General features: G+C 34.9%; 1 protein-coding gene across 2 annotated transcripts in view; it reads left to right on the top strand.

Moving 5' to 3' along the window:
* The window catches only part of LOC145667523 (glutathione S-transferase-like), a 37,650-nt gene that overhangs the window by 12,504 nt on the left and 880 nt on the right, over window positions 1-24,266 (top strand). The window contains exons 1-4 of one of the 2 annotated variants that reach the window (XM_081734997.1): window positions 3,630-3,769; window positions 10,144-10,289; window positions 14,748-14,915; window positions 19,688-19,830. In XM_081734997.1, coding sequence (XP_081591123.1) covers window positions 3,744-3,769; window positions 10,144-10,289; window positions 14,748-14,915; window positions 19,688-19,830 — 483 coding nt within the window. In that variant the 5' untranslated portion in view covers window positions 3,630-3,743. Of the gene's footprint in view, window positions 1-3,629; window positions 3,770-10,143; window positions 10,290-14,747; window positions 14,916-19,687; window positions 19,831-24,266 lie in introns of those variants that run through there. The other variant, XM_081735004.1, reaches the window with a different exon arrangement.

Raw genomic sequence — 24,266 nt, 5'->3', positions numbered from 1 at the left:
CCGAAATACTATAATAATAATAATAATAATAATAATAATAATAATAATAATAATAATAATAATAATAATAATAATAATTAATAATGCCTACAGATTGGCTTTGGGCTCAGTGGTTGTGCTGACTTGGGATTCTGGCAGTGGCGGATCTAAGCCGGGGCCGGGGGGCCTAGGCCCCACCAGTTTTCAGGGTGACGAAAACAATTTAAGCTATTATTTATATATTTTTGAAACTTTATAATAAACTCATGATATACTTCTCATAGTCTGGGGTCTGGCAGCCTCCCAGTTTTTACCTTCTTAATCCACCACTGGATTCTGGGATAGATCCCAACCACCGACTATCCTGAAAGAACTTTATCCTGGTTTTCCCACTCACAACAGGTGAATACCAGGATCGTATTTTAAATATCCAGAACCTGGCCGCTATTTTGCTCAAGTCTATCGATTGTGGAAACATTGTAGAAAATCTCCTTCAAGTTACCACTTATCTAAAAAAGGGTGAACCCATATGCGTCTCTGACTTTTTTTTCTGTCTATCTCAACAAGGCGAGTAGAAGACACTTTTTTATCTGTCAATTGCAACCACCACAATACGACAAGAGTCACAAGGTTTTGTTTCTTCAGTTGCACAGCAACCCTGCTCGGATATTTTTCATCCACGGCAAAACGCCGGATAATATGAAAGAGTACACGTTTCATCCGGCAAATCGCCGGCCAGACCCGGAGAGAACGGTGGATGGATAAGCAATTCAAAGTGCAATTTTTGCAATTTTGTCATTGTTGCCATCGACTTGTGACACGATGCATTGTTTTCGTGAAAGAGTACTTCTTTCTTCCTCATATGGGGTCATTTATTTTTTTAATTTATTATTATTATTATTATTATTATTATTATTATTATTATTATTATTATTATTATTATTATTATTATTATTATTATTATTATTATTATTATTATTTTGCAATTTCTTCCTTCAACGACACCAATAACACCGTATAATATTCTCCATTAATGTTTCTTCCTTTCTCGATGTGATCGGCGAATAAAATACCATGAGTATCTGAAAACACGGAGGCCAAAATATTTCCAACTGAATTTGCGTTTTGGGTTGCTTTGGGCGGCTTTCGCCGGTTGCTGTTCACTCAGTTGACTGCCGATTTGACTCTGGAGTGTAGTGATGGATCCATGTTTCATCCATTGGCACATACCGCGAGAAAAAATCCTTTTAATCCGTCTGAAACATATCCAAACAGCACTCTGAATCGTCGACGCGTTGTTGTTTTTGGTCGAATGTGAGGAAACGCGACCCACTTCGAACAGAGATTTCTCATGGACAAATGACCATACAAAGAGGTGAATATATTGCCTTCTGGTGTCTTTAAGGTGTCGGCTATCTCAGGCGACTTTACTTTACGATCGATCAAACTATTTTGTGGACTGTTTTTATGTTTTTTGGAACAATTGCCGAATTTAGGCGACCAGAGCATTGAGCATCATCAGTGTTTGTACAGCCGCGCTTAAATCCAGCAAAGCACCTTTCTATCATTTGTCTGGATAAAGCAGAGTCCGAATAGCACTTGTCAAGCCATTGCTTTGCTTGAACGGTACTTTTCCCCATTAAAAACCAGAACTTTATCAGCACACGAAATTGAGATTTTTTCTATTGTTTTGCAAATTACAAAAGCTGCGTCACTAAAACCACTGTAACTTGTAAACTAGACGTCAGATTGTTGTGAAATTATGACACGTACCATTTGAAGGTTAGTACTTCAAAAATCATATGGAGTTACGAATAGTGGTGATATTTATATGTCATCCTACGAACTTATGGAGTGATGTTATATTTATCTTTCCAGATCGCGTTAGTCGCTCCGAACTAAAAATTTTGAATTGTCCAACTTTCGGTTGTCTCCTTCTCCTGTATTTATATCACGTGTCCTCGGTGCGTGGAACATATTCGAAAACACTCGAAAGTGATCGAATCTTCCAAGCGAGCGATCACACAGCAGAACTTCGCGTGATTCCGCCGCTCCCCACAATAAGGCACTGGCGCTATATTATAAGAACTTAATAGGTTATAAGAACTAACTAAATCTTGGCCTTTGGGACTTAATGAAGAAGTCAGTATGACCCTTAAAGTGTAAAGTTTGCAGACCCCTAATGCAGCTCATTAATAATCAAAAAAAAAAAAAATATCTACACATTGCAACTCTCAGCAACCATAGGAGGAGTTAGGAATTGGTTGCAGGTGGGGCAGACCTTTTGTCTGCTGGGGTGCACGGTTAATACAAATCAGAATTGAAGGATTTTATAAGTAGATTTTTTTATTTTTGTCAAAAAGTTGGTGGGACAATGCCCCCCACCCCCCCCATAGCTCCGCCAATGTCAACAACACAGCATTCGGAGGAGGCAAACCTCGATGTGTTGTTTTCATCAGGTAAAGGGAACTTTGGAAAATATTGTACTTGTTTCATTTTTAAAACATTTCCGTCAACTTTTAGCAAATATATAGTTAAAAATAACTTTTAAAAATACTAAAAGTGTGGCCAAATATACCAACAATGTAAAATAAATAAATAAATAACTTCTATCCCGAAACTGATTTATAAAATTGCTACAACAAATATGTTTTAAATCACTCAATTTTTAATTTAAAAAACATAACATAACAAGCAACATTTCTATTCAACAGAGAAAAAGATGTAAGATCATCAAAGTTCATAGCCTAAATTACAAATTGAATAAATTCTCGTATTCTCAAATAGACGAAAATATTACAATATACGAAAAATAATCCTATATCAAAAATAATATTTATAACGAGAAAACATACGGCCCTGATTCAAATGTTTATCAAATGCTGGGATGAGAATGTGAGTACCCTGAGAAAACTCACGGACACGATATCGTCCATCATAAACTGACTTGGTCGGGGATCGAACCAACGCACCAGAGGTAAACGCTCTACCAGTGAATCACCGAACCCCCTGTCAATAGAAAGATCACTTATTGTAGAAAAATAACTTAATGAATTATTTTACTGTATGCATTTAGCAGTATTTAAAAATGGATTTTAGTAATATTTAGTTCTGTTGAAAGAGTAGAATGTGTCTTGACTGTGACTCCTTTCCCGATGTGTATGCTGACCCTTTCAAATTCCTTCTGAATCAATTAATTTCAATGTTGAAACAAAATATTCATGTAATTCCTATAGTACATCGCCTGTACTGCCTATCGCACAGTTCCACCTGCTCCGTCCCTGCACTGACTCGGTTACATGTAATTGGTTCTTTTTATTGACCACATAGTTGGTTGGTGCTTTTTGCAGTGTCGTTTTTATGACATACAGCTATGAAAGGTTAAGCCCTCATTAAGTGAGTCTGCACCCAGGAGTGCAACTCCACCAACAAAAAATAATTTATAAGGCACTAGGAGTATATTTCTTGATTAAAGAAGTACGTATTATTTTAACTGTTTCCGTAAAATATGACAGCACAGAATAATCATTACGACAAACTATATTCTTGAAACAATTGAAATTTTGGAGCCTGTATCTGGATCTGCTAGCCCTTCTCGTACACAGCCACATAAGACTGTGTAGGTTTAATTTAATGCACACATATTAACACATAAAGAAGAGAAGAAAAAGAAGGGCTAGCAGAAGAAAAAGAAGGTCACGTTGATTTTATTTTAATCCATAAAGCACATACTGTAGTTTCCAACATATCTTGAATCTAAAAAAATGGTAGAAACCATGGATGCAGAAAGGTATAACGTAATTTTATTTTATTCTATTTTCTGAAAATAGCCCATTAACAATTTATAAGAAAAATAGCTTGGCCTAGCAAAAGAAGTTAACACGTCCTAATTTACTAATCACTATTTTTTTTTTTTAATATTTACGTTTTGAAATTTGATGTATTAAGAACGGATTTTAGAAATAAAAGCTAAAATCCACAAATAATATTATTATATTTTATTAATATTGGGTACACACTTTGTATTAAGTGCAATAAAACCTTCTAATGGCCAATATTCGTAAAATTTATGAGTAAAAGTGTTAATTCACCAAAAAGAATTTGTTTCATGCAGGCAACATACAGCTGACTAAAGTAATGCATTTCTCCAAGAAAAATTTAAGTGACAATGATAGTAGCTACCATATATCCATGTGCTTCGAATGCCCTAACTCTCTGAGCTAGTCGTCACTTGCTATTGCTTTTCTCCGGCTCCAGTACTTCCCGGTGGTTCATGAAACGAATTCCTGTTCCCTTGCAAAGCATGTTCAGTAAAAGAGGGAGAGTTTTATTCCGAAGATGTAAACCTGAAGTATTCAAAATTTGAAAATTTTAGACAAGGAATCGAGTAATGAATGGTTTCGGATATTGTGTCATTCTTTTGTTATTAACCGTGTAATGTTTAAAGACATTATTACTATTTTGCAACATCCTCGTTTACATGCATATCCACCGTCACTGGCGGGCCTGCTCCCTATGAACACACCCCGCGCAGATCCACCTACTATGCCTCTATGTTGACACGGTTAGATGGATTTCGTTAGTGGTATAGTTTGGTTGGTGCTTTTTTGCACTGTAATGTTTACGGCATATGTTCGTTTAGTACGCTCTATTTATACCCATACGGAAGGAAAGGCTAAAGCATGAGGTTCGATGCTATTGGCCAGGCACGTAGCCAAGGGGTGGGTCCTTGGGGTCCGGACCCCCCCCCCCCTCTTCTAAACCAGAAATGAAGAAAATAAGGATGAAACGAAAAGAAACGAGAAAAAGAAGAATCAGCGTTAAAAATAAAAAAGCTGCAACAAGTATTTGGTTACTCTTTCTTATGAGGAGCGTTGTGTGGAGGAAACGGAGGGGATCAAGTTAAATTGATATTATTGTAAGGGAGAATTACGAATTCCATCTAGCTCCATGCTAATCCTATGGACTACAAATGACGGTCGATAAACCGGTTCGATCAGATAGATTTTCATGTAGAACTTAAGAAATGCCCACAATCACCAATAATATGAGCTTGGCAACATAGATTCCAGTTATATTTGTTAAAGAAATTTTCAATTTCGCGGCAATACTAATCTATTTTATAGGATGTCTTTACTGCCGAAAAAGATCTCACTGCCATCCTTGACGGCATTAAACGAAGATAAGGAAAAGAAGAATAAAGAAGACAAGAAGAACCGAGTTCGAATGACCACGGAAGACTATATCTTTTTCAATATTTTTATTCATTTACTCCTGATTTCTTTATAGTTTGTTATTAAAATACTTACTAACATATCCTCATTTTATTGTCCTATCAAACCAATATATGTTGCAAGTAAAATAGTTTAGATTGATTGAGCCTTTGGGGTGTGACGACAGTATTTCATGTCACGACCTCCTTCCACCCCACCCCGACATTATGAAATTCTGGCTAAACGAACCAATATATGTTGGCAGTAAAATAGTTTAGAATAATCGAGCCTCTGATGTGATAACCAAGGTATTTCATGTCGCGGACCCCCTATTACGAAATCCTGGCTACGTGCCTGTATTGGCCATGCAAATATGGGAGTCTAGAGCAAAGTCAGCCAACTAGCCGAAGGCTAGTATATAGTCCCCTTGAGGTTCAACGCACTTGACCCAATATTTCTCCAACTTCGCGATTCCTTGTCCCCCTACCTCATGCAGCTACCTACCGTCTCCCTACCTTTTCAGATCCACTTTTACGCCTGGGAAGATCCAGATACAAATTTCCTTTCGCACTACCTCTCATACCGGAATCTGCTTAAAGAAATCTCAAAGAGGGAGGTCACCGACGCTGTTAGAACGGATTAATAAGGAGCCGCTCGAGGAGGTTAAAAGAAATAAGAAACAGGACAACCAATGTTCGGAGCAGATTAATCAAAGAAATACTCGAAGAGAGAGATCAAGTGACGGGAGAGCTTCATTATGCGTGACCACTAGTAACATTTCAGGGGATTTTATAAAAGTATTATTCAAGAAAATTCTAAAGTAACTAGAATGTACTAGAACTAGAATGTATGAATGTATGAATAATGCGACTAGAAGGAAAAAGAAGAAAAAGCTATGTGGAATCCAATTTGGAGGAATACCAAAGGGATCTACAAAACAGAACCCTTCATATGCAGCACTGGTAATGGAATTATCTAAGCTGAAGTTAGTTAATAAGACTCTACTACTACTAGATGAGGATAGTAAATTGCATGGTTGTATTTAAGACGAAAGTTTTATAAAACGATTGGAAGAAAGAGAGACGCGAGATACGAGAACAAATGGATAACATCACCGAGTAACTCATATGTCAAGATCTACTATTGGACAATGAAAGTGATACACAGTATTTCCAGAGGATGTGTCCAAGCAGCAGACGGTAAACAGATCCAGATGAAGGAAGACCAGCTCTTGCACAATGCAGGCGATATCCAGTATCCCCAAAGACCGTTTCCAGACAGGAAGTGGTGGAGCAGACCAAGAAGAAAGAAGGCCAGCTAGTTGATAATAGAAGAGAGAATTAATTCCTAGGAGGCAGCAGGGGCGGATCCAGGACCGACTTCTGGGGGGGCGGTGGGTTGTCATAGTGCTACTTTTAAGGGCTCCAAACTTTGGGATGGGTTTTATTTATATATATAAAATAAAGTTTCCTCTTCTGGGGGCGATCGCCCCCCTGGAACCGCCCCTGGGAGGCAGCTTGCAGGTAATGGAGGAGCAGGCGAACTTCGGTACCCAAAGGAGGAGGACGAAGATGTCAGCGGAAGGGATTCCACAAGTCTCGAATATGATGCTTCGACAACAGGAGCAAGCAACTGAGAAATGTTTCTCCTAGGAAGTGAAATCAGGGATGAATTTGGAGACGATGAATTGAAGAAATGGATAGGTCAAGTGGAGAAACGGATTTAGGATTTAGAGGAATTTATATTAAAGGAGTTGGAAGATACTTGGATAATATTCAACTATTTCAAGCTGAAGAAAGAATTCGGAACTTGGAGGAAGAGAGCAACGCAGGTCGACTCTGGGAAGCAGCTCTGTACAAGGAGATAAATGAATATGAGATTAAAATACAGTGTATTCGAGTTACTGGAAGAAGTGGGAAATTAAACGAAAAGGCGGACGTAGATTCAGCGGTTGATCGACGTTCAGGAGAATTTAAAATGACCAATAGAAGAGTTAGTTCTAGCGGAGTGTATGAAAGATCTGTTAGCTACTCTTCTTGGAATCTATCCATACAATGAAGCTGGAGTGCAACAGTTAACATTAACTAAGGATAGAAAGACGGAAATAGTAATTAACGTGGAATCTCTGGAAGAAGGATTTGAATGTCAGAAATATATAAATAAATAAATAAATAAATAAATGGGATCCTCTTGAAAGTTACATTTGGTGTAGTGAAGATCGATCAAGACGATATAGATAAGTTGAATGAGAAGGATCCTCTTGAAAGTTACATTTGGTGTAGTGAAGATCGATCAAGACGATATAGATAAGTTGAATGAGAGGATGATTTAAGCATTCCACACAAATGGTGAACAGACGAAGAAAGAAAATTCGATGAAAATACAGGACTTCACTCAATCCCAGGAACTATTCTAAAGAGATCCTCACAGATTGGTCGAACAACTAATAGAGGAAAAATTGAATGATCATTCAAATAATACTACCCTTTCAAGGATCGCAGTGAAGAACCTATATATAGAAATACGGTCAACGGAGCTAAGATGTGACAATGAATTCCGCGATTTACCATAGGATATTTATGGCTATGCATACCCATTACAGAGGAAGAAATCCAACGAAAGATAAAACGAATCAAAATGGACTCTGCACCTGGGTTCGATAGACACGGAAAGAAACATATTCTTGGAAAGGAGAGATTGAAGATTTTAGTATTCTTCAATACGGTTTTGGAATCAGAAGTAATCAACCAAGGATGGCGTAATAATAGAACTGCCTTCTTCCCAAACAAGAGCGAGAACTTGGGAAACTCGAAAAATGGGGACCAATGACTATACCCCAGACATTTATTGGCATCCTGAGCGAGTGGTTAGGTGCCTGATAGTTTATAAATGAAGAAAACATGCCTTTATAGTGCTTCTTATTACAGAAGTGTATAAGGGAATCTAAAAAAAAGAGAGAGTCGCATTTTACGTATTAGAAATGCTTTGATATAGTCCCTCATAAGGCAATCCTCAAGGTTTTAAGAAAGAGAAAGGTAGAGGAAATGTTCTCCAAATTAATTGATGGCCTGTATGATAATAACAACTTATGAATAGAGGACCACAATGTAGAGCTACAGAGTAGCCGTGGTGTTAAGCAAGGGGATCCTTTGAGCCCCATGCTGTTCAATATGGTTATCAATTAGTTGCAGCGAAGATTACAAAGGTCAAAGGCGGCTTTGAAATCGATGACCACCCACTAAGCACATTAGCATACGCGGATGATATTTTGCTGGCTTACAAGTCACCCAAATTTCTGCAAGACGCTTTATAAATTGTAGAACAGTTTCTATACGACCTAGATATGAAATTATCAAGTGGCAAATATCTGGTATTTCACGTAAGACATGCTACTGTAAAAATCCGAAAGCACTGACAGCGCTAGAGGAGGCAAAGGGGAGGGCGCCTCTGGGAGTAATGGTTATCCCAGACATGTAGGGGAGAGGTGGGCAATGGCGATCACCTAAGAAAAAAGGGTTTTTACCTAGTTTCATTAGCAAAACATATTGAAACAAATTTGTAAATACGTACTCCAATTCTTCTACAATAAGTGTGTAAAATAAAAAGAGGATCATTCTTTCAGTTCGGGAACACGATGGAAAAAAAATCAAATTGCTACTTTGGTCGCCATTCCCATCACATGTTGGTAATAGCGATCACAGTACAAGCTTAATAAACACACATAATTTCATAGGCAGTTCAAGCTTTTTTTTTTTTTTTTTTATACACTGCGCCTTCGAAAGACAGAAACGTCAACTGAATATTTTATTGACGTTTTTTCAAAGACACGTCACAGATATATCCATGTGGTGAGTCTACAACAGTACAGTCAGGATGCACCCACGATCCACAAAGGTTACACCGATACCAAAGTTTCAGTGTTTGACTCAAGTAGACGTATTACTTATCCTAGGGATAGCCTCTTTTATAATTTTTGGCTGGAGAAGTATTCCAAATGTTTGTTAAGAATGGCGATCACCATGATGGTAAACCGATCACGTTGATCGGCATTCCCAACATTGCGCCATTTTGAAAATTGAGCTGGTTATACTGTAAAACGTAGTTTATTTGAAATATAACTATGTGTCATGCATTAGGCGGAAATATAACTTTTTATGAATCTTAGTAACTTCAAGATCTTACAACTTAAAATTGTACGTATTGTGAGTTGAAATATGTAGATCCTTATAAGAAAATCAACAAAAACAAGTTTCAGCACGCTGTAGACTTCAGTCTTCTCTGACAACTTCCTCGACAATACACAAGAAACCTTGCTGCAAGAAGCAGATGGCAGCACTAGTTCGACTTCCCGTCGGGTCACGCAAGACGGCAAAGTGGGATGATCGCCATTCCCTTCCTCTCCCCTATTATAATGTAGGTAAGGTAATATAAAACTACTATTTTTAGAATAGAAAAATGGGTGGCCCCCCAAAAATATCTGTCTCTCTGCTGTCTCCCACCCCTAAGAAATTAAATCTGGCGATGTCACTGCGCTGAAGTATGCCTCAATGACAGCAGGATTAAGACGTTAGAGGTCAATAAAGGTTTTCAATATTTTGGGTGTCAGTTTACGGTATGAGAATGAAAGTATGCTCATTTCATACTTCTTTCTTCTATTAGAGCTGCCAAATCTATTCCATTTAAAGCCAATACAGAAGATAAAATTGCTTTTTATGTATTGGGAACACAGTAGCTCAGTGATAAAATGCTTACCTCTGGGTGGGGCCTTTATTGCCGAATATGCTCTACAAAAATTTATATATTGCAATGTAAATTTAAATTTGTTTTACAACAAATTGCTACACAAAAGCAAGACATAAAAACACTAATATATATATATATATATATATATATAGTTCATTGATATAATAAGTTCAAAACTAATAATTTTATTTTAATGATTTGTTTCCAGAACTGCAAATATGGAATACCCTTATAAATTAACATATTTCAATGGTCGTGGTCGCGCAGAGCCTATCAGATTTATTTTGTCACAAGCAGGAGCCAATTTTGAAGACATAAGAGTAAATCAAGAGACGTGGCAAGATATGAAGCCTGGTAAGTGTGTAGTTAATATTTTATACATTGTTTATTTATGGATTATACAATATTTTACAATTGTATATTGTATTTTACAATGATTTAATAAATACGGATGAGTGAACTTCGGTTTCTTCTTAGTTTTAATGTTGTGTTTTGCTTTTTATCCTTTCTAAAAACAACAAAGTTCTCTAGAGTGGTGAATAAGTTTAATTTTTAAGTATCAAACTTATGATTAAATAAATTTTCAGCTCATTTAATGTGTGCATTTGCATTTTGATTTACCCGAATGGAATATTTTTTGTTTCTTTAGTCAAGAGTCATCCAAAGAAAGTTTCCTAAGTACAGTATAGTTAAAGACTTAATACTGATTTTCGGGTTCAATTTCTGGTGGAGCCACTCGGTCGAGAAAGTGTAACAGCTTTTTCAGGCCAGCCATCTTGAGTGAGTTTTTTCCTGGGTTTCCCTCACTCACCAGGCAAATGCCGGGATTGTACCTAACATAATGGTCCCAGGTGGCTTCCTTTCTTTCCCCGTTCTTTTTTCCTTCCCTTTCCTCGGATAGTGTGATCGCCGAGGGACGTCATCCCTCATATGTGACGGGCTAAATGGGCATAGATGTCGACAACCCAGAAATCTAATTCCTAAACCTAATCCTTAATGCTGATTTTTTATTGTTATTATTACTATTATTATATCTTCACTTCTTATCTGAGAAGGTGATATACTGGGTCATCCAAGTTACTGTTTCTCTGTATTTCTTCCTTTATTTGAGGTTTCCAAGAAATTTTCATCGTTTTCCATATGTACACTATTACACTGTTCTACATATCTTCAAGTTTATTCTTTATTTACAGTTGTTTCAAATGCCTTTTTGCACATCTTGTGAAAAACTCCGGTATTCAATGTTATGGTTGATGTTTTCACTTTTTGATTTTCCATTGGTTTCTTCTGTTCTGGGATAGTTTGTATTTTTTTCTTTCTTTCTTTATGTGTTTTCTGCGGTTAGTTGTGTTTAACTTTGTGATATCTATTAGTTGTACCTCTTCTTTTCCTTTGCGTATTAGGCTTGTTATACACTATAGGACAGATCCTAGGAAATCTCTTAGGATTAGTCTTAGAGTCAAAATCTCAACGTGTATGGCATTTCCTATGATATGAACGATCCTATGAGACTTCTCTTCTATAGAGCACGCTCTATTTCGGAAAAAAAAATCGTAAGATTTCGCTTTAAACGTCATCAGGTAAGAGAAAGTGAAAACAAACAACTGATGTATGTTTTGCTAATTTATCTTTTGATTTTTATGCTTTCTTTTAGAGGTGTGCAATTTAACAATATAGCGCCTGGTATCAATATCAATAGGATATGCAGTGTAGTCAGCATAGGAATTCATCAATCTTGTACTGTCATTAAATAGAACTATCTCATGATATTGAGAAACTACATTAGATCAGACAGAAAAACTCTTCACGTGTATGGCACAAAAGGGTAGGACTTCCTACGAGATATGTCGTATTTGTCGTATTTATCCGTATATTTCCTAGGATTTATCTCATAGTGTACAGCTGTTTGTTCATGAATTATTCCTAGTCTGTTTTGATGTCGATATCGGTTGATATTTTTCTGTTCCAGTAAGATTTGTGTTTGTTTGTTTCCAGTGTAGTTTCCGATTGATGTTTGCTACACGTTACTTTTGGTATCATCATGTTCCATTTCTATTTCCTGATGTACTTCTTGACTTCATCCACTTGTGATATATTGTATTGTTTCTAGATCTTTATATTTTGTCATGATTTATATTTTGTCCACTTGTGTTGTGTTGTTTTTCAAGATGTATTATATGTAGCGTTTTGCATTTGTTATCTGGCCTTATACTCTTAGCCTAAAGCCTTGTATTCTATATCTGGATAGTAGTTTTCTACTTTCATCCACTGGAATGTCGTGTTGTTACCTGCATGTTCTTAGTTGACTTAGGAATCGTTCTTATACTAGTTTTCTTTTTCTTTCTTCCAATGCTCCTTTATGTTCATTATTGTTTTAAAGCTTGTATTGTTTTCGACGACTCTGTTTGGATTAGGTGGAGTGTTGCGTATTTGTGGTCCGTTACTACTATTGCTCTGTGCACTCCTAAATTTTCTTGTACTTCGTGGTAGTATATAGATTCTTAATATTTGCATTTGCCTATAATGTAAATTTCTGATAGTGACTAGTCTTTGTCTTCTTTCCTCTCTTGGTAATGTGGCCTTTTCTCTGTAGTCGTTCATAAGTGTGATATTTTGTTATTTCTTAATATTGTCCTGCTTTACCTTCAAGTTCTACTAGTTTGCTCTCTGTCTATTTTATTACTCCCAATGAGCAAATTAGAACTGGCACTGAATGTGTTTTAATGCTTTACTTAAGTTTCTGCTGTTGAGGTTTGTTTTCCGTATACCTTTAAATGTTTGTTATTAATTTATGTTATTCCTTTTATCTCTTTGTATTCTATTTTTCTTGACAGTTCAAATCCAGATGCTCATACGTATATTTCATTCGACTTCATGGCTTCCACTATCTCTCACTTTAATGTATATATTTATCATTTGCTTTTCTTCATTAACTTGCATTGTTTTACTTTCTTTATTTTATTTCAAACTTCATTCTTTATCTATTTAGAACATTTATCTTCACTAGATTGTTCAGTTGGTTTTCCGTTATCAAATACGGTTGGATATAATTCATCTTAGTTTGATAACATTAGGTGTATTATTTGTTACTTCGCTGGTTTAGTTTTATGTTAAATTCATGCTTCGCGTTTCCAGTAATTCAGACAGCAAAATTGAATTATAAACAGAATACCAGCGAACATAGGCTATCTCCTTGGAACACTTTTCTCCTGATCTTGTACCTCTATTTTTGTCTGGTTATATTTCAAATATAGCGTGGTATTCCAATTAATTAAGTTGTTTTGTAGATAGTATATCATTTATACACCATATTGTATTTTTCTGTTATTATTGCATTATAGTACTATAGTATTATTATTGTACACCATATGTACGGATCAAATCCCATACACTTTCTAGGTAAAAGAAAATTGAAGATTGTTTCTCCCGATATCTTTAATTTGGAAGTGAAATACTTGGGACAACTAAATATTTTTTCTTTTCATCCTAATCCCGAAAGTGTTACATTACTTTCTGATTCACTTACCTTCCAAAATAAATTGATTAGCTAGATATTTCAAAAAGAAAAAAACTTGAATTAATTTCTACAGCTATTCTTTGAAAATGAACTGGAGAGTTTTCTGTATTTCTAAATGTTTATTTTTCGTATAAAAGGAAAATATTTTTGAAACATAAAGAGAAGAAAAACGTAGGTATTAAAGTAATAATGCAAGATTGCCCGTAAGCAACTTCTGTAACAATTTAATCCTAAATGAAAAAAAGAAAAAGCCAATTACGAAAGTCGGCATATTGGCTCAATTGTGAAATATTTACATATGATGTGAATGGTTTTAAATCGGTACCCAGACTGGTGAGCTTGTTATAACCATCTTGTATGTGAGTTTTCATATGGCTGTGTAGATTTTTAGTTTTACCAATTCTTTCATTATCATTCCTTATTATCATTCTTTCATTATCATCATCATTATCATCATTCATTATCATGACTGCACAACAGGTCATAATTGTGGAACGTTAAACTAAAAAGTTCATTTAATCTAATTTTGAATAAACTTTCAAGATAGTTACATGATCCTCTTAAGTTCATATGCTATTAAATATTAAAGCAAAGAAAAATGTGTATAGGGGCTAATTTCTTTGTACTCGTACATAGTTATTAACTGAATAATAGCAGTCCTTAATGAATAAATTAAGCAAACACGATTTAAAATATAGCTGTATATCTCCATTGAGTTTGTTTTAATGTGTGAGGTAAATATTACAGTTATTTCCGAGAGATTTTGTCGAACAACCAACGATGGTAAATGCTTTATGCCTGCAAACAAAAGAAAAGAAACGACACTATGAAACAAAGTGTAGCAATGCATTCTCTAATCTCGAAATATTGAATTGTGGTTGTAGCAAAAGAAACTTGACACCTATTAGCAGCATGACCAAAATCTTTTGGTTTATGCATGAAGACTTTACTCACATAAAACAATACTTTCTGGCGATCAATTCAATAATAGACTACGCCCGACCAGATAGCACAGTTCAATTGAATGATAGTCAGCGCATTGACGCTCGACTCCTTTATTTCTAGATTCTAGACTGGAGTTCTACGTTACTTCTTAACTTAAATAACTCGCACTTGCTATTAATTCATCTTACTAATGATATTTCTTAACCTAAGGGAACAATGCCAATAGTTTTCGATTTGCAAGTCAAATTGAAACTAACATATGTAGAAACAAGTAGGAAAGTAACAATTTAAACCTCTCTGCCTGCTGTCTTTCTTTTTACTTTCTTCTAATACCTATTTTATTTTATTAGGTGTTCCATATGGTAAGTTGCCGATCATGGAAATCGAAGGCAAGAAAATGAACCAGTCTGTGGCCCTCGAACGTTTTCTGGCTAGGAAGTTCAGGTTGATGGGCAAAGATGATTGGGAAAACTTGGAAATAGATGCCCTTGTCGATACAATGTCTGATTTGAATAATGGTACGTTCAATCCATGATATCAATATTTAATATTTTACTTTATATGAATTCTTATAATTAATTCTAAAAGAGTGTAATGCAAGTAACTTCATGTATATACTAAACATAACACTATTATCATCATTTTCTTTTTTTATTATGACTCATTTCACTTTCTTTCGGGATTGCCAATTTTCGTTTTTTCTTTCTTTTTTTTTTTTTTTTTTCCTTTTAATAAGGGAGACTGTCACGACTTTACGGCTGTTATGAACAAATAAAATAAATGGTTAAATTTAAAATGTTTTGTTACACAACACAGTTCGAAACGATTACAGAAAGCAGAGGTTCTTATTTAATACTGTGTTAATTTGTACATTTGCAGGAGCCCAAATTTTGGAATTTTTCTCTTACATAATCTACAAATTAATCAATTCATAGTTCAGTTTACTATTAAATATAAATAAAATCGGTTCCTATCATGAGATCATTTGTTGTTCATGCAAGAAATAAGCGTTTTGTGTGAACATGAGATGTTGGAGTACTCAGAGCAAACCAAAGAAATTTGTTCAACTCCTGAGCATTAATTCTTTCCTCTTTTGCCTCTATCATTGGTTACAAATACTCAATTTTCCACGGTATTACAATTAGTGAAAATTTTTTATTAATATTTTCTTTTAGAAAACAAAATTTGTGATAGAGATTATCTTCATTTATGTCAAGATCAAGATGCGTACGAATCGATAGTGCAAGAACAGTGATCTCAACGTTAAAATACAACCACAATGTGCAAGAATTATGCAACCAATTTCTTCTAAAATTAAGTGGCAGAGGCAGATTTTCATAACATTTTACTGCCACTCTTTTAAATACTGAAGATATGAACTTCTGGATTAAATCAAATCTGGAGACAGGAGAATGTTTCAAAATTGTGCCAAATAGGGGAGCTCTCGTATAATAGGAACGATTGGAACTCTAGTTTCTTTATCATGACTTCCAGTAAATTATTAGTATTAGCTTCCAATATAATCTTGATCTCGTCTTAAGCTTTCTCCAAATCTTTCTCATTTCAAGTCTTTCAATTATTGTAACTAATCAAAAGACTTTTATCCATTATATAATTCCACATACCACAGTAACACATGATTTACGCTCTCTACCGTATCTACTTAACTTACTCTTGCTGCAACAGATCTCCATTTTATGTTTCCTAAATATTTTAAGTAAAATCTCACATTATTCTTTGCATCAGTATTTTTAAACAGTTCAATAATAATTTGATCTAATTTAAAATATAACGTTTCTGGCACGAATTCCAGAAACCAGATAATCTGGCATCTGTACATTTTTTGGTTTGGTTAGTTTGGCTGTAGAGTCTCTTTCAGCAGCAAAGCTTATAGGAGACGTAGACCCACATCTTAACGTGAGATCAAAACTGCATGAACTCCCATACCGAAGACGCGTACGCTAAGCATATAGTCACAAAGGAACTCCTGCCATCTATGAATTCTCCACCCGAGAGCCAAAGGCGCAAGTTACAATTCTGATGATAACTCTGATGATAAAATCAGTACGTTGCCGTTGAAATGTCGATGTAAATAGAATACTACGCCAGGGAACGTAAAAAGATAAATTTATTTTCATATAAATGTTTCCGTGAAAATTATATGGAATATATAAATTGTCAATTGTTTATGAATATAATGTAGGAACAGAAAAGCTTATAACTGCAATATAATTTTACCCTTGTAACTTTCTAGAGTGCCACGTAACGCAATAAATCGATATATTTCAGATAAATTTACAGTCTTTTCTAGTAAAAACAAACAAAATACTATTTAGATGTTCCTTAACAAATAATTAAAGTACGGTATTAGGAGAATTGCTTTTGAGTGGTTCATAACATATTTATACAAATAAGTTGTGCGAAACCTTCACTACTAACATTTTTTTAGCAAAATAAACTCTCTAATGATCAAATATATAGCAAATATGATCCACAAGGTTAATTATAGGACTTCTGGTGTTTCTTCTATAAGTTAATGATTTGTCCTTAAATGTAGGAAAAGGTAATTTACGTTGTTTTTTTTTTTTCTGATGATACAACCCTAATTGTAACTGAAAAAGATATAGTTTGCAAGAAGCTATTGATCTTCCAACATTCCAACTTATGTAGTGGCTTTCTTCAAATAAAATTAAGTATACCTTCTAAAACTAAGTGCTTCTGTCTCCGATAAAATATAGCATTGTACAAGGGTCGTTCAAGGTTGACCGGGATTTTTGTACGTAAATAATCGATGAATAGCCGGATCCTGATTAAACTTGCGGGTGACGTAATGTATTCCTTCTTGAGTAACTAGCGCCCAGCATGACGTATTTGGCGCATGCGCAGCAGTTGCAGCCAACATGGCGGCAAGCAGCGTGTCTGTGGCTGTGGAGCAGCGGTGTGTAATCAAATTTCTTGTGAAGGAGAAAGTTAAACCAGCTGAGATTTTCAGAAGATTGCAAGCACAGTATGGTGAACAAACGATGTCACGGACAAGAGTGTATGAATGGTGTGAACAGTTTCGCGAAGGACGGAAGCTGGTGACAAATGAAGCGCATGGACACATTCGCCCGACTGCAGTCACACCAGTGAATATCGCACGTGTTGAGCAAGTGATTCTTGAAAACCGGCCAGTAACAGTGCGGGATAATGCTGCCGAGGTGAATATCTTTGTCAGAAGTGTTGAGACAATCATTCACGACCACTTAACGCTTCCGCAAAATCTGTGCAAGGTGGGTTCCCCGCCAGCTCACATTTGATCAGAAGTGGACACGCATGAAGGTCTGTGAACAGCTTCTGAATCGGTTTCGAGCCGAAGGTGATGAATTGTTGCAATCCATCATCACTTGTGATGAAACATGTGGTTGCACAATTCAACCCCAGAGACCAAAAGAAGCAGCATGGAGTGGCGGCATAAAGGTTCCCCGCCGCCCAAGAAAAACAAAACGCAGCCGTCCGTTGGACAGATCATGACACATGTCTTCTGGGACATGAAGGGTGTTATCCATGTGGATTTTCTGAACAAGGGAAGCACAATTAATGCCCAGTATTACTCCACATTGTTGAGTGGTGCTTAACGAAAGTCCATTCGCAAGAAAAGACCTCAGATGTTCTCTGGAAATGCCACTCTTCTCCATGACAATGCCCACCCTCACACGGCCAATGTGAAAAACAACAACTCTGGCCGAAATGCGCTGGGAAGTTCTGCCCCATCCCCCTGGTCCAGATTTACCCCCCAGTGATTATCATTTATTTGCACCCCTTAAAGACCACCTGGGAGAAAAGAAATTCACGGCAGATGAAGCACTGCAGAACGATACCCTCCAGTGGCTACGACAACAACCAAGCTCTTTCTACGCCAAAGGAATCAGGGAACTGCCACGACGATGGCAACGGTGCCACGAAGTGCACGGAGAATACTTTGGAAAGCTGACATAGTTTGATGCTTCTTGTGCTATCTGTTTCCTTTGGAGAATTAAAAGTTCCGATCAACCTTGAACGACCCTTGTAATCTAGGATTTTGGCCAACTTCAGAATATATTCAAACGACAGAAACATGTAATAGAAATCATTTTAAATTCACCGACTTTAAGAAAATATTTGAATCATTAGATAAGATGACAAGTTCCTTCTGTGCATATTTCAACTACTTGAAATTATATGGAATTACATGGATAAAATTAAAAGAAATTGAGATATAACCATTCTACTCATGGAAAAGATAATTTGTCTGTTGTGTGTTACTGAATTTCTGCATATGGAAAGTATATTTATATGAGTGTAAAGGTGTATAATAAACAGCCTATATAATAATGAACTACCTGGCTAACAAATAATAAACTACCCTGTATAATAAACCACCTGGCTATATAAACAATAACCAGGAAAAGAGTTCTTTTCTCAAGTCAGTTCACAAGCTAGTATTAAATAACACTTTCTATACAGTGAACGAATATTTAAGTGGTTTACTCTGCAACTTCGAAAGATGATTAAATTACTTAGGTATATCTCTACTAATTATAAAATGATGTGTTTAACACAGAGAAAAAGAACGTAACTAAAGCATTATGTCCTAAATTTGATGTACATTATTATTATTATTATTATTATTATTATTATTATTATTATTATTATTATTATTATTATTATTATTATTATTATTATTATTATCTAGGTTATAAAAGTGTTTTATGTTATTTTTTTTCAAAATTGTATCTTTAATGAGTTGTTAAAACAGAAGCATCGTATGTGTTCTAAGTATTGTATCTGCTTTTTAAGCATTGCGGAGTTCTATACTATTTTGTACAATCGTACATGTAATGTTGTCTACAAAATGGTAAATAAATAAAAAAAACTTATAAATTGCAGGATTTATTGTAAACAATTGTTTCCGTGTATTAACGCGGTTTAAATCTTAGTACACTCAGACATGTGAAAATCACTCCAAGTTAACACGTATTATTTCATATCTGTGAGGAATTCCTAATGCATGAAGTAAAGAATAGACGAAAATTTTGTATCAGTATTCAAGTTATCATTTTCTTAAAATTTATAATCTCTTAATCTAGAGAAATATTACTTTGAGCGCTAAATAAGATACTATCTTCACTTATTGTTCATGTTGTGAAGCTTTGGTAGGAATACGGTAATATGAATACATATTAAGATGTAATTAATTTTAGGGTCCTAAACGAAAGCAAATGTAATTGCATATTTTGATATCGTCCTATGTTATGTATACATTTTTTAGCTGTTAATGATTATATGTTCGAGAAGAAGGCTGATATCAAAGAAGAGAAGAAGAAAGATTTGCTACAAAATGTTTTTCCTATGTACTTGCCTAAATTCGAAGAAACTGTCAAGAAGAATGGAGGATACCTTGTTGGAGGCAGAGTGAGTATATAATAATTAATAATTAAGTTGTGTGGAAGGGGGGGATGCAACATAGTTATAGTATAATGCAAATTTGAGTTGTCCTGTGGCTTACGCTGCTGCTTTTAATTCCTGAATATGTGAAATACCACTAAAGTTTAGTTTTACTTAGCAATCTTATGAAATTGAGTATTAAAGAACCAGTGTTTTCTAATATAATGTGAATGAGCAATAAATCTGAAGATGATATTGAAAAAATTATATATTTTATTGTATTCTCCTTAACCATTTCAATACCCCTGAGAGACATGTTTCCCAACCTATCGCACCTGATAAGAGATACGCAATAGTAGAGAAAATACCCAATCGGATCATGAAACAGTCTCTAATGTTCATCTGTTATCATACTAGTTTCCGATTGCTGCTCACTTTTTGCAATGGAGAAACTCAGGAGCATGGGAAATAAACGCGGAAAGGGGCAAAGAAAGAAACTCTGTCTTTAGTTTCATGAGAAGAATGAAAGAAAATTGTTATGATTCTCCTACTACTTCCGCCCTTTATTTTGCGCAAAATGAGTGCTAATCTACTTTGTATTTCAGTAGTAATACTACTAGTTTCTTTCGAGTCAATCATCCAACATATTGATTTTCCCTCTATATCTGGCAGATGCTTCTAAATTCTGCTTACGGACTGCAGTTTTCACAGCGTTGACTGTAGTAAACCACTGATGCTACGAAAATAGAAAAACTTTAATTTTGATATTTATTTTATTTTATTTACTTACTTTTTTTGTGGTTAAGTTCCTATTTAAATGAACTACTAACTACTGTAGGTCAAACGGTGATATGAGGTTGGAAGGATAGGATATAATTTTGAAATTAAGGTTAAGTGATATTGAAAGCATTAAATGATTATAGTTACAAGGAAATGCGTCTAAGATGCAATAACGTGTCATTAGGTTACATAGTTGAGGGTTCAGATACTCTGAGGTAAATTAGATTTGTAGAAAAATATCCTGGCCAAGATTATCTGGAGATGTTTTTCAGAAATACCAAATTAATGTGTACAGTATACATAGCACATAAGAAAGCGACGTAAATCTCAAACTATTAAATAATCATCAAATAGGAAAAAAAATGTTCACTAAGCACATACATAAGATAAGAAGACTTTTTTCTATGCGGAATGTCTTAACAGGACAAGAGTCAAATAAATATCTCAACTCTACCAGTAGTAGAAAACGTAAAACGTTTCAAAAGTTAAGTTAGTTGCTATTTACCGAAAATAATATTTTGTTTAAATACTAAGAGCGTAAGGTAACTCCATTAGTACAGATATATCAGGTCCATTCAAAGAAAATTGTGCTTAATAGTTTAAAAAAAAGTGTAAATCAAATAGCGACATTAAAATTTGGAAAATATAGCAGAAGTACTATGAAATATATTGCTAAATATTTTGTATATGAGATTTTTATCTGGGAAAATTAATATGGTAACTTTGTTTTAACCCAACAGTCATGACATGTCTGTTAGCTTAAAATAACGTGTCCGAAATAGCTATCTCCCTGTTGTATAGTATTTCATATTCTAAGATGCTGCAATGTTAAAGTTGTGTGATGCCTTATACTACCTATCTGATGTTGTAGCTCCTACTGGACTTTAACCTTTCGTTTGCTTCCATTCGTCTCTATCCAGCGCTGCTCTTCACCGTCCTCTTAATTCTAAAAGCTTCTGTGTGTTTGTTCGTACTGTGTCTTAACCTTTCCCACTAGTTTAGTGGCTAGCACGTGTGCTTTTGATTAACATGGTTCCAGGTTCGATTTTCGGTAGGGAAACACAAAAATTTCACTTCACATTCACTTTCAATAATCATCCGTCTCCTTTAGCTTAAAGAGCACAACCGTGGGACGTTAAACTAAAAGAAAATAATTTGATTTTTCGGACTGTGTATTCCCACCTTTTTCTTAGATTCATATACAAGATGGTATGTGTTTCTATGTACATAATATATTTTCGTTATCCTTGCCGTGAGTCTGTTACTATCAATCTGTCCTATCCCAGGCTTCAGTGGAGTCTTCTCAACAAGGTGCTCTTTCTAGGGTGAAATCGTTGGCCTCATGCCAAACCTCCGAACGTGGAGGACAGGGATTTTTCTGTAGGGGTTGTTTTCCTTAGCCGAATTGTAAGCGACTGATTATTCGTTGGGTTTCTCGCTTATTTCTCACCTAACTTTCATATCTAGGGATTGTTTCCCTTATCCGCAACATGTGGACTCGCCTGGTTGCAGTCGACACTGCGTGGTCTCATGAACCCTTTATATAAAATTTATTTTGAGAAAATAAAATGGGTTGGAAAAAGGCGTGAATTTTACTTCGAATGGCCTAATTATTTATGACCTGAGATTGTACCTGACATGTAGACAGGGTAAAAAAAAAAAAAAAAAAAAAAAAAAAAAAATATGATCACAGAATTGTTCTTAAGCAAATATATTACTTTCTTTTTTTTTGTTTATATAAGTTACTTTCATTAGTACAGACATATTTAAATATTTATTATACTCACATTTCAGTTACATCTCGTGACATCGTTGCATCTTTAGATATTTTTTGTGAATAAATCTATCTATATATATAGAAATGAAAGTGACTATGTTTGTAACTTCGTACCTCTCGAAGCACTCGATGAAGTTCGAGCCTGGAATGGTTTTTATTATTTCACTTTGACGGTACAATGTAGGGGAAACAAGGGTGATATATATCATATAAAAACTTAACTCTTCAACCACGCGACTGATCTAGATCGATATAGGTGAGGTTCTGGCCTAGGATGGTTTTTATCACTTCGCTTTGACAATGCAACCTAGGGGGGAAGGAGAGGAGAGATACTTAAAAATGATCGAAAATGACCGATATTAGTGTCGAATTCATAGTTTTCTGAGTCGCTAAGGTAAACTGGACACAGCAACTTGGGAAGGGAGGCGGATATGCATACAAATAATCGAAAATATCCTATAATAGTGCCGAATCCATAATTTTCGGGGTCGCTGAGATAAACAGTGACACTTCCGATGCCGGTTAAATCCAAATGCAGCCCCCAATCCAAACTTTACATTTTCCTTTTAATTCTTTTACCACAACTGTGTATCGTTCCTGTAATATTTTCTATTGGCTCTTTATATTTGAACTAAACGTTTTGATTAGATTTAAGCTTTTTCTGATGTTTTATACCATCCGTAGATTTTTAGTAGTTTTCGTTTTTACTTCTTTAATGAAGTTCTACATATAGCTAGTCAGACTATTTTGCACTGGAAGACACATCAATGAAATAGAAGAAAAAAATTACAAACATTGTAGAATGAACTTTTTTTCATTTTTAATCGTAAAGTGAACATCTTACTTAACTCTTTATCTATTTTAGGTGTTTAGGATATGATCTTTCTAGAAAATTTACATTCTTCTGTCAATAATTTTTTGTACATATCTGAATAGTTTAGTTAAATTGTTTCAATAATTTGTATAACCAACTAATACCGACAAGAATTTATAACTAATTTAACCTATATTGTTATATAAAAGAATAAAACTGACTCGCTCACAAATATCCGACTTTACTATTATAGCCAGAAAAAGTGAAATTTAGATCGAAAAGTTCTTTTATCACAAAAGCAATGGATAAGAAAGAATCGTTTGAATCCCTTCTTTCTTTTTTTTCTTTTTTTCGAGAATAGAAAATTTCACAAATCCCTGAGGTTATAGGATGATGAAATTCAGCATAAAACACCAAATTAAAAGAAAAACTGAAAACGTTTTCAGCGTTTCCAAAAATTCCGCTCCTTAAGTGAGTAATCATAACTGTGATTAATACAAAGTATAGCAATTTTCAGCGTCCAGATGCACTTTAATTACACTAAACTGTTTCAGCAATCTCTCTTACCTTCGTCACGTATAGCCAAGGTTAATACTAGTGCAAATCGAGATGTTATAGGGCGATTAATTGTTTTCAATTGAAAACATTAAGAAAATGCATATCGGTATGTAGTAATTGCTTAATAGGAATTCAAGTAAGTGGTAAGTTGAGAAAATCATGTAAGCTTACAAGTTCGCAATTTCAAGAGTTCTGTAATTACTTATTTCTGAATATAATTCTATAAAACTAGTTCTGCATTATATATGTTGTTGCAAACAAGTTCTTATGCAAAGTGTTTGCACCAGTAGATCGTTCTAAAGAAAAGTTGATTGAATATAAGGGATTTACATTAACAAGATTTTAAACCTTATAATTTTTAAACTGGACACAGAAACAAATGAACAATAAAGTACTCAGAAGTGGCAATATATATATATATATATATATATATATATATAAGTTTCTCACAGCTACTAACGAATGCAACAGAGATAATTGAAACAGTTTTGTGCAATTAAAGTTCACTTGATTGCAGAAAGTTCGTTTTATATA

Source organism: Thermobia domestica, chromosome 1 (assembly GCF_964235325.1).
Source record: "Thermobia domestica chromosome 1, izTheDome1.hap1.1, whole genome shotgun sequence".
NCBI classification, from domain to species: Eukaryota; Metazoa; Arthropoda; class Insecta; order Zygentoma; family Lepismatidae; genus Thermobia; species Thermobia domestica.
This window is presented reverse-complemented; position numbering and strand designations above follow the sequence as displayed.